The sequence below is a fragment of the Daphnia magna genome, unplaced genomic scaffold, assembly GCF_020631705.1.
Source record: "Daphnia magna isolate NIES unplaced genomic scaffold, ASM2063170v1.1 Dm_contigs187, whole genome shotgun sequence".
Lineage (NCBI taxonomy): Eukaryota > Metazoa > Arthropoda > Branchiopoda > Diplostraca > Daphniidae > Daphnia > Daphnia magna.
In genome coordinates, this window is record NW_025533161.1 from 59,221 (window position 1) to 71,380 (window position 12,160).

The 12,160-nt window shown below is 31.3% G+C and overlaps 1 protein-coding gene across 4 annotated transcripts; it reads right to left on the minus strand.

The window, feature by feature from the left end:
- Positions 1 to 661: 661 nt before the first annotated feature.
- LOC123467411 lies at positions 662 to 3,414 on the minus strand. 4 transcript variants are annotated; one of them, XM_045167383.1, is made up of 10 exons: positions 2,909 to 3,414; positions 2,745 to 2,852; positions 2,451 to 2,686; positions 2,210 to 2,391; positions 1,656 to 2,148; positions 1,477 to 1,594; positions 1,324 to 1,414; positions 1,141 to 1,246; positions 791 to 1,077; positions 662 to 731 (listed from the first exon to the last, which is right to left on the minus strand). In XM_045167383.1, exons 3-8 carry the CDS (start codon positions 2,514 to 2,516, stop codon positions 1,201 to 1,203), a joined length of 996 nt encoding a protein of 331 aa, XP_045023318.1. In that variant the 5' UTR covers positions 2,517 to 2,686; positions 2,745 to 2,852; positions 2,909 to 3,414; the 3' UTR covers positions 662 to 731; positions 791 to 1,077; positions 1,141 to 1,200. The 4 variants fall into 4 exon arrangements, with proteins under 4 accessions (XP_045023318.1, XP_045023316.1, XP_045023315.1 ...); XM_045167381.1 differs by lacking the exons at positions 2,745 to 2,852; positions 2,909 to 3,414 and having other exon boundaries at positions 1,141 to 1,264; positions 1,324 to 1,407; positions 2,451 to 2,611; XM_045167380.1 differs by lacking the exons at positions 2,745 to 2,852; positions 2,909 to 3,414 and having other exon boundaries at positions 1,141 to 1,264; positions 2,451 to 2,611.
- Between the last annotated feature and the right edge of the window lie 8,746 nt (positions 3,415 to 12,160).

The following is a 12,160-nucleotide window of genomic DNA, read 5'->3' on the forward strand; positions in this document are numbered from 1 at the left end:
AAAACGTAGACATTTCCATTTAATAAACTAATAATAATAATGATTACCACTACCTACTTCTTACCTTTTTGTGGTGTTATCAAATGTGTTTTACGTCTAGCAAGAAAAATATTTCGCACCGATCAGCACAAACATATATTGAATAAAAAAAACCGTTTTATTCTCGGAATGGGTGTGCCCGCGTTTCATTGATTGATAAAAAACTACCACTAAGATACACGAATAAAGTCGATTTTATTGATTAGATCTCAAACACCGGTTTTAATAAGGAATTTCTTCGTCATCATACCAGTTGTCGGACGTTTCGTCATCAGGCGAATCGTCTAGGATTTCTGCATCTGAAAAGTTGTCGTCGTGTTCCTCATTTGCTTCTTCCGTTCTAAAACTTTTTGAGTTTGAAGAAAATAAACTCCTTGTGCCAGGGCTATCTGCAAAATTTTCGTCGATCTCTTGAAATGTAGCAACGGCATAAATCAACATTTCATGTTTCCTAGTTAACTCATGCGTTATAAGAACGGTCTTTTCTTGCACGACCCTATTTTCTTTTGTTGTTGAACTAGTAGAAGAGATCAAGGAAACGTGGGACTTAATTTCTGTTTCCAGTAAAGATTTCTGTCACATGATAGAATTCACAAAGTTGCGCATCTCTTTTTCTGACTTCAACACTTCTTCGTTTGAGCGCAACAGCAACATCCAATTGTCAATAATCTGGAATTTTTCGTGAAAGGTCGCTGAAAGGAAATTTTTTTTCTCAGCACGTTATAAAATGTTTTAAACAAATGCTAAATACTGCTTGATTTGCTGGTAGATGGTTCATAGTTTTGCCACGGAAAATGGCCATTTAGCAAGCTTTCTTCAGTGATGTTGTACTCGGAATTTGCATTGATGAATTTTATGAGATCGGCGTTTTTTTTGGACATTAGTGTCATTGCCTTTCTCATTTTAATCCTTTTTTTCGGATGTAGTGGCAATCCTGGAGACTCGGCTTTTAAGGATTTTGATGTGCGTTATATCCTTCAAGAGCCTTTTGAGCCATTTGTAACGGAGACTCATCATCTTTGCTTTGTTTCCTTCCCGCTATCATAAAATGCAATGAATTTACTTTCAGAAACCTTTCAAGTTAAGTAGCATGAGTAATACTTTTGTAATCTTCTGCTGTCTTCCTCAGTTCCTCAAGAAGCCTGGGAAGTACCTCAGCGTTTAAATGGTATGTTTCAAAATCACTTTTAAGCTGCTTACTAGAAATCTTTATTTGATTTCAAGCCAAAGTAGTCGATATATAAATATTTATCGTAGTATAAAACAAATCATGGAATTTCATACTCTTTTCCTTCTTTTAACAAGTTGATGAACCATTCCGTTTTCCTTTTGCGCATTCCAGAAAAAACAGCAGCGGTTATATGGTCCCTGCGATATGAATATAAGAGTAATTGAAAAACTATTTGTGATTGTTTGTTACATTAAGTATATGATTACTTGCTCCTCCCATATGTTTCGTCACGCTGCCATATCTTGACATTTTAGAGAACACCTGTTCCTGCTCTTCTCCAAGTGTCAGTGCAGCATCTAACATCCAATGTCCAACCCAAAGAATCTGAAATTTAGGATCGTCTTAAAATACAGCATGATTTATTGATCCGAATCGAATAATTTACCTGGCAGTACCATACGTGCACTTTTGCATGCATTCTTCCAAGAAATGGCTTCATGTCTTTAATCATTGGCTGAAATTCAGGAAAGAGTAGCGCAACCTTTTGGGCCCACTTCCAATAACGGCACATAACATCGCCGCAAAGAAAAGAACATTTTTTTTCTGGAAGATCAACGTGAATAAAATGCGTATGGCGAAAAGTTTCTCCTTGATGCATATTAACGGCCTTGTCTACGATGCCGTGTCTGCATGTTCGCATCATGATCCCAGTCTCGTCTAATTTTTTATATTTTTCTTGCGTCGGATCTTGCTGCCTTGAAAATTGAATCACCACAAGTTTCACTTGACTTGCTCTAAAAAACAAAACATTATTATATCGGTGAAGAAAGAAACCTGGGTGTACTTTAAAAATTTTGGAGTCGATCAACGACTTGTGTTTCTCGATGTCTTCATCATAAGCAATAACCGCATTTCCGTACAAAGAAGTCAGGTTTAATCTGCATGTTTAAATGATAATTGAAAATTTTCAGGAAGAATTTGTGCAAAAAAAGTTACAACCCCAAAGCAGAACGCAGGCGATAAAGTTTGAAATTTCCGTCCGGATGAGAAGCAAGCATAATACCTTTACAACTAAAACAGAGTGTTTTGTCTCTTAGCTTGATTTTGTTGTCAATAAGGTGCATAAGAGTTTCGTAGTGACGACTAGCATTCTGAAAATGAATTTTATTGATTGGCTTGAACTACAAATCAAAATCTAGATTAAATAATTTAGATAAATTAAATATAACATTATGTTTACCGGTCTAAACCCTTCAAACAGCGTCTCAAGGGTTTCCAAGAACTTGTTTAGAGAGGTACCAGGCATGTTGTGTTTAGTAAGGTACGAAAACCGTAATAAATCCTCAGAAATTAAGTAGGATATATTATTAGGGTCTCCTGGCTAATATCCAGAACAAATATAGTCAATGATTGACGCTTTAGTGACCAATTTGCAATAAGAACAAAAGAATTTTGCTGATTTTAAATCAAACCGCCCTAAATGTAAAAAAAAAGCTATGTATAAAATGAATTGCAATTATTTTTGAAAAAATACCATCTTTGTTGACAACTGCTATGTTTTCATCGCCTGGTAAAATTTCCAACTGTTCTTGGCCATCACAGTTAGAGCATTTTTCGGGTTTAAAGCAAAGAATTGAAATATCTATAACAAACAAATAATAAAATTATTTATGTTCAACAGTATTTTTTACGTAAAACCTTTTGAAAATAGTTCTCCCTTTGCATTGATAAATTGGTGGACGAGTAAACAGGTTGACGATGTTGCTGTTGCTAGCGTTCGTTGATGAAACAAATGTTTTTCGTGGTGTTTTAAATCACAGTCTTCACAATAGAAAATGGAACAAGTTTTGCATCGAATGACAAACCTCGGCAGCTTACAACCACACTTTCCACAAGGCGAAATATAAAATGCCTGTCTGGCAAAAACGTCATTCAGGAGGGTTTTAAAAACGTCTTTCCAAGCTTTTTCCATGGATTCCACACGTTCTTTCCATGATTTCTTTGGATTTCTTTGTTGAACTGTTAAGTTATTTTCTTCTACTACAATGTCTTCAAACATATTTTGAAGAGAACTTGTTTATACGAACTTTTAAAATATTTGAAGAACAAATCACCAACAACAAAGTAAACGATGCAACTCACTTATTCCAATGGATGTTTCCATATAATCCTTAAAAGATGCAAGAGAAGCAACAACATATATCTCTGTGTCTAGAATATTTGAATTTTTACCTTTCTCTGAAAACAAACAACAAATAAAAAAACTCAAAGTAAACAATCACACACAAATACAAAAACATATTTATCGCAAAACATAAACACTATCATCTCAATTCTATATACATGAAAAAGCTCACCAGACTACGAATTTCGATCAGCTTTCTTTAAACAACATTCTCGTTTTCTCTTTTCACTCCTAAATTTAAGTAATTGAGCTCCGATACCAGTTTTGTTCAGAAGAGCATTGGAATTACAACTACCATACCCTCTGGTACCAGGAAAAGGACTTTTTTTTCCTTCTCTCAAGTTTTTTCCTTTCGTTATATTCATCCATCTTCAGTCGTTTACTTTTGGGTTCTGCTTCGTTCATTTTGACACTAAGTAAGTAAGAGATAAAAAAAGAAAATGGACGCCTGAAAAAAAAAATTAACTGTCACGTGATGATTTCCACCCAATCAAAGGCATGGCAAGCAAGTCAAAACAATTTTTGACGTTAAGGGAAGCCATGTTCATACAATAATATTTCATGCTGTTTACATGTAGAAGTATAAACTCATAATATCACAGTGTATTCACATTGCAATTTCACAAGCATATTTGATCCTGTTTACATATAGAAGTAAAAACTCATGGTATCACAGTGTATTCACATTGAATACAAGTATATTTTATGTTGTTTACATGTAAAAGTATAAACTCATGGTATCACAGTGTATTCACATTGAATTCAAGTATATTTTATGCTGTTTACATGTAGAAGTATAAACTCATAATATGACAGTGTATTCACATTGAATACAAGTATATTTGATGCTGTTTACCTATACAAGTAAAAACTCATGGTATCACAGTGTATTCACACTGAATACAAGTATATTATATGCTGTTTACATGTAGAAGTATAAACTCATAATATGACAGTGTATTCACATTGAATACAAGTATATTTGATGCTGTTTACATATACAAGTAAAAACTCATGGTATAGCAGTAAATTCACATTGAATACAAGTATATTTGATGCTGTTTACATGTAGAAGTATGAACTCATGGCATCACAGTGTATTCACATTGAATACAAGTATATTTGATGCTGTTTACTTATAGAAGTAAAAACTCATCGAATAGCGGTGTATTCATATTGAATACAAGAATATTTGATGCTTTTTACATATAGAAGTAAAAACTCGTGGTATAACAGTGTATTCACATTGAATACAAGTATATTTGATGCTGTTTACATGTAGAAGGATAAACTCATAATATCACAGGGTATGCACATTGAATACAAGTATATTTGATTCTTTTTACATGTAGAAGTATAAACTCGTGGTATAACAGTGTATTCACATTAAATACAAGTATATTTGATGTTGTTTACTTATGGAAGTAAAAATTCATGTTATAACAGTGTATTCACATTGAATACAAGTATATTTGATGCTGTTTACATGTAGAAGTATAAACTCATAATATTAAAGTGTATTCACATTGAATACAAGTATATTTGATCCTGTTAACATATAGATGTTAAAACTCATGGTATAACTGTTTATTCACATTGAATACAAGTATATTTTATGCTGTTTACATGTAGAAGTATAAACTCATAATATAACAGTGTATTCACATTGAATACAAGTATATTTGATGCTTTTTACATATAGAAGTAAAAATTTATGGTATAACAGTGTATTCACATTAAATACAAGTATATTTGATGCTGTTTACATGTAGCAATATAAAGTCATAATATAACAGTGTTTTCATATTGAATACAAGTATATTTGATCCTGTTTACATATAGAAGTAAAAACTCATGGTATCACAGTGTATTCACATTTAATACCAGTATATTTAATGCAGTTTACATGTAGAAGTATAAACTCAGAATATAACATTGTATTCACATTGAATACAAGTATATTTGATGCTCTTTACACGTAGAAGTATAAACTCATAGTATCACAGTGTATTCACATTGAATACAAGTATATTTGATGCTGTTTACATGTAGAAGTATCAACTCATAATATCACAGTGTATTCACATTCAATACAAGTATATTTGATCCTGTATAAATATATAAGTAAAAACTCATGGTATCACAGTGTATTCACATTGAATACAAGTATATTTGATGCTGTTTACATGTAGAAGTATAAACTAATAATATCACAGTGTATTCACATTGAATACAAGTATATTTGATATTGTTTACTTATGGAAGTAAAAACTCATGTTATAACAGTGTATTCACATTGAATACAAGTATATTTGATGCTGTTTACATTTAGAAGTATAAACTCATAATATCAAAGTGTATTCACATTGAATACAAGTATATTTGATCCTGTTAACATATAGATGTAAAAACTCGTGGTATCACAGTGTATTCACATTTAAAACAAGTATATTTAATGCAGTTTACATGTAGAAGAATAAACTCAGAATATAACATTGTGTTCACATTGAATACAAGTATATTTGATGCTCTTTACACGTAGAAGTACAAACTCATAGTATCACAGTGTATTCACATTGAATACAAGTATATTTGATGCTGTTTACATGTAGAAGTATAAACTCATAATATCACAGTGTATGCACATTGAATACAAGTATATTTGATTCTGTTAACATGTAGAAGTATAAACTCATGGTATGACAGTGTATTCACATTGAATACAAGTATATATGATGTTGTTTACTTATGGAAGTAAAAACTCATTGTATAACAGTGTATTCACATTGAATACAAGTATATTTGATGCTTTTTACATGTAGAAGTAAAAACTCATAATATCACAGTGTATTCACATTGCAATTTCACAAGCATATTTGATCCTGTTTACATATAGAAGTAAAAACTCATGGTATCACAGTGTATTCACATTGAATACAAGTATATTTTATGTTGTTTACATGTAAAAGTATAAACTCATGGTATCACAGTGTATTCACATTGAATTCAAGTATATTTTATGCTGTTTACATGTAGAAGTATAAACTCATAATATGACAGTGTATTCACATTGAATACAAGTATATTTGATGCTGTTTACCTATACAAGTAAAAACTCATGGTATCACAGTGTATTCACACTGAATACAAGTATATTATATGCTGTTTACATGTAGAAGTATAAACTCATAATATGACAGTGTATTCACATTGAATACAAGTATATTTGATGCTGTTTACATATACAAGTAAAAACTCATGGTATAGCAGTAAATTCACATTGAATACAAGTATATTTGATGCTGTTTACATGTAGAAGTATGAACTCATGGCATCACAGTGTATTCACATTGAATACAAGTATATTTGATGCTGTTTACTTATAGAAGTAAAAACTCATCGAATAGCGGTGTATTCATATTGAATACAAGAATATTTGATGCTTTTTACATATAGAAGTAAAAACTCGTGGTATAACAGTGTATTCACATTGAATACAAGTATATTTGATGCTGTTTACATGTAGAAGGATAAACTCATAATATCACAGGGTATGCACATTGAATACAAGTATATTTGATTCTTTTTACATGTAGAAGTATAAACTCGTGGTATAACAGTGTATTCACATTAAATACAAGTATATTTGATGTTGTTTACTTATGGAAGTAAAAATTCATGTTATAACAGTGTATTCACATTGAATACAAGTATATTTGATGCTGTTTACATGTAGAAGTATAAACTCATAATATTAAAGTGTATTCACATTGAATACAAGTATATTTGATCCTGTTAACATATAGATGTTAAAACTCATGGTATAACTGTTTATTCACATTGAATACAAGTATATTTTAAACTGTTTACATGTAGAAGTATAAACTCATAATATAACAGTGTATTCACATTGAATACAAGTATATTTGATCCTGCTTATATAAAGAAGTAAAAACTCATTGTATCACAGTGTATTTACATTGAATTCAAGTATATTTGATTCTTTTTACATGAAGAAGTATAAACTCATAATATCACAGTGTATTCACATTGAATACAAGTATATTTCATCCTGTTTACATATAGAAGTAAAACCTCGTGGTATAAAAGTGTATTCACATTGAATACAAGTATATTTGATGCTGTTTACATGTAGAAGTATAAACTTATAAAATCACAGTGTATTCACATTGAATACAAGTATATTTGATCCTGTTTACATACAGAAGTAAAACCTCGTGGTATAACAGTGTATTCACATTGAATACAAGTATATTTGATCCTGTAGACATATAGAAATAAAAACTTATGGTATCACAGTGTATTCCCATTGAATACAAGTATATTTGATGCTGTTTACATATAGAAGTAAAAACTCATGGAATAGCAGTGTATTCACATTGAATACAAGTATATTTGATGCTGTTTACTGTAGAAGTATAAACTCATCATATCACGGTGTATTCACATTGAATACAAGTATATTTGATCCTGGATACATATAGAAGTTAAAATTCATGATATCACAGTGTATTCACATTGAATACAAGTATATTTGATGCTGTTTACATAAAGAAGTAAAAACTCATGGTATAGCAGTGTATTCACATTGAATACAAGTATATTTGATGCTGTTTACATGAAGAAGAAGAAACTCATAATATCGTAGTGTATTCACATTGAATACATGTATATTTGATCCTATTTACATGTAGAAGTAAAAACTCATGGTATCACAGTGTATTCACATTGAATACAAGTATATTTGATGCTGTTTACATATAGATGTAAAAACTCATGGTATCACAGTGTATTCACATTTAATACAACTATATTTGATGCTGTTTACATATAGAATTAAAAACTCATGGAATAGCAGTGTATTTACATTGAATACAAGTATATTTGATGCTGTTTACATGTAGAAGTATAAACTCATAATATCACAGTGTATTCACATTGAATACAAGTATGTTTGATGCTGTTTACATGTAGAAGTATAAACTTATCATATCACAGTGTATTCACATTGAATACAAGTATATTTGATGCTTTTTACATATAGAAGTAAAAACTCGTGATATAGCAGTGTATTCACATTGAATACAAGTATAGTTGATGCTGTTAACATGTAGATGTATAAATTCATAATATCACAGTGTTTTCACATTGAATACAAGTATTTTTGATTCAGTTTACATGTAGAAGTAAAAACTCATGATATCACAGTGTATTCACATTGAATACAAGTATATTTGATGCTGTTTACATATAGAAGTATATACTCATAATATCACAGTGTATTCACATTGAATACAAGTATATTTGATGCTGTTTACATGTAGAAGTTTGAACTCTTGGTCTCACAGTTAATTCACATTGAATACAAGTATATTTGATCCTGTTTACATATAGAATTAAAAACTCATTTTATAGCATTGTATTTACATTGAATACAAGTATATTTGATGCTGTATTCATGTAGAAGTATAAACTCATAATATAACAGTGTATTCACATTGAATACAAGTATATATGATCCCGTATAAATATAGAAGTAAAAACTCATGGTATCACAGTGTATTCACATTGAATACAAGTATATTTGATCCTGTATACATATAGAAGTAAAAACTCATGGTATCACAGTGTATTCACATTGAATACAAGTATATTTGATGCTGTTTTCATATAGAAGTAAAAACTCATGGTATCACAGTGTATTCACATTTAATACAAGTATATTTGATGCTGTTTACATATAGAATTAAAAACTCATGGAATAGCAGTGTATTTACATTGAATACAAGTATATTTGATCCTGTTTACATGTAGAAGTATAAACTCATAATATCACAGTGTATTCAAATTGAATACAAGTATGTTTGATACTTTTTACATGTAGAAGTATAAACTTATCATATCACAGTGTATTCACATTGAATACAAGTATATTTGATGCTGTTTACATATAGAAGTAAAAACTCGTGATATAGCAGTGTATTCACATTGAATACAAGTATAGTTGATGCTGTTAACATGTAGATGTATAAATTCATAATATCACAGTGTATTCACATTGAATACAAGTATTTTTTATTCAGTTTACATGTAGAAGTATAAACTCATGATATCACAGTGTATTCACATTGAATACAAGTATATTTGATGCTGTTTACATATAGAAGTATAAACTCATAATATCACAGTGTATTCAAATTGAATACAAGTATATTTGATGCTGTTTACATATCGAATTAATAACTCGTTTTATAGCATTGTATTTACATTGAATACAAGTATATTTGATGCTGTATACATGTAAAAGTATAAACTCATAATATAACAGTGTATTCACATTGAATACAAGTATATATGATCCCATATAAATATAGAAGTAAAAACTCATGGTATCACAGTGTATTCACATTGAATACAAGTATATTTGATCCTGTATACATATAGAAGTAAAAACTCATGGTATCACAGTGTATTCACATTGAATACAAGTATATTTGATGCTGTTTACATATAGAAGTAAAAACTCATGGAATAGCGGTGTATTCACATTGAATACAAGTATATTTGATGCTGTTTACATGTAGAAGTATAAACTCATAATATCACTGTGTATTCACATTAAATACAAGTATATTTGATCTTGCTTATATATAGAAGTAAAACTCATGGTATCACAGTGTATTCACATTGAATTCAAGTATTTTTGATGCTTTTTACATGTAGAAGTATAAACTTATAATATCACAGTGTATTCACATTGAATACAAGTATATTTGATCCTGTTTACATATAGAAGTAAAAACTCGTGGTATAACAGTGTATTCCCATTGAATACAAGTATATTTGATGCTGTTTACATGTAGAAGTATAAACTCATAATATCACAGTGTATTCACATTGAATACAAGTATATTTGATCCTGTATACATATAGAAGTAAAAACTTATGGTATCACAGTGTATTCACATTGAATACAAGTATATTTGATGGTGTTTTAATATAGAAGTAAAATCTCATGGAATAGCAGTTTATTCACATTGAATACAAGTATATTTCATGCTGTTTACATGTAGATGTATAAATTCATAATATCACAGTGTATTAACATTGAATACAAGTATATTTTATGCATTTTACATGTAGAAGTATAAACTCATGTAATAGTTTCTAGACTGTGTATTTGCCAGTAAACTAACTCTACTGAAGACGAGACAACCATGCACTAATATACCAAAAGATTGAATGTTAAGAAGGGAGGGGTTTACAATAACTTTTACTTTTATCGTAAACTATTATCCTCAGGGAAGGTTGCATTCTTGACGACCTTCTTGCTGGGTGGGGCTGCTGTTGCTGGGAGGAGTTGCTGCGGTCTATTACATTCCTTCCCCCCTTTGGCAAGAAGAAATTGGTCCTCTAATTTTCCTCTTTGTCTTCTTCTTTCTTCTTCTCCCTACTTCTTTCCGGCATTTGGCGTGACAATGGTTAGGTGAAAACTTGTTTTTACCTGTCATCTATTTTCTTTCCTTCACCGTTATTCTTGTTTGTTGGGCTATGTGTATATAGTATGAGGCACAAAATACAATATATGTTTCCTGGACCGTTATTCGTTGTCTTTAGGCTAATAAGAGTGTTAGTTAATAATTGATGGTCTACGTTCCTTTTTACTTGAATGCTACTACAGATTTCAATCATTCATCAATCATCTTTCTTGTATGCTTTTCTTCTCTTTTCTTCCTTTAGTTTTTCTTCTTTAATTTTAGTTTTATTCGCTGTCAGAAGTTTTTCTCTTGCGGCCTCTTATATAGTCCCAATCTTCGAATATGTTTCTCCTTTATTCGTCAAACGCGTAATCCTGCGGGGTATTTCCATTGACATCAGTTATGTCTGGATATGCTCCGTGTCCCAATAAGATATTTACTATGTGATCTTGCCTATACATTGTGGCGAGGTGTAGGGCCGTATAGTTTCCTGGTCTAGTCGTTTGATTGATGTTAATGTGGATTTTCCTTTCGCATGCTGCCCTAGCGAGAGTGTTGTTTCCATGTTTGGCGGCATAAAGTAGGACGGTGCTGTTGTCCTTTTCCATTTGGGCAACGTTGGAACTTATCCACAAATAACTTTCAAGCCACTTCTTCATGCCCGTAGGTGATGGCGACCATTAGTGGTGTTTCTACAAGGCTATTATACGATGACAACTTGTATTTGTGATATCATGATATCCTGATCAAGAGCTTGTAATTTTCTGCTGCCGCTCTATGTGCATTGGTCTGGCCATCCTCTTTATATCTGGGTCAGCTCCGTAGTCTAACAGTAAATCCGTAATGTCCAGTTGTCCCGCTTTCACGCTTGTATGGAGTAGTGTTTTGTTGTTAAATTTTTGGTTTAGAAATTCTGCCTTCGGGTGGTAATCCCATGCAGCGGGACCCAATTTCTGGATGATACACCTTATTTCTTCCCTTGGAGCGTCTATCATTTCTAAGAAAATTTCTTGATCACGTAGTCGTGTGATGGTTTGTGTTCGTTTTTGGATAGCATCTGCTCTCACTGCCGATAAAGTTGCACGGTGCGTTTTCATCGCACAGTTACTACATTTAGGTAGTGTTGCTTTTTGTGTAGTATTTGGATTAAATTCGAACGTTGGTGGATAAAAACCATAATCCCCGAAGAGTCCAAATCGTTGTGTTTCACTTTCTGTTTCAATGTCACTTTCGATCGCTAAGTAGTTTGTTTCTGGTTGACTTTCA

Bases quoted from the DNA above. Each gene is read 5' to 3' on its own strand.
- LOC123467411 (XM_045167383.1), bottom strand. From the start codon at position 2,516: ATGCCTGGTACCTCTCTAAACAAGTTCTTGGAAACCCTTGAGACGCTG. The intron at 1,595-1,655 runs GTAAATTATTCG...CCTAAATTTCAG, and splicing joins TGCACGTATGGTACTGCCAG to ATTCTTTGGGTTGGACATTG. The intron at 1,247-1,323 runs GTATGAAATTCC...AATCAAATAAAG, and splicing joins TTGTTAAAAGAAGGAAAAGA to ATTTCTAGTAAGCAGCTTAA.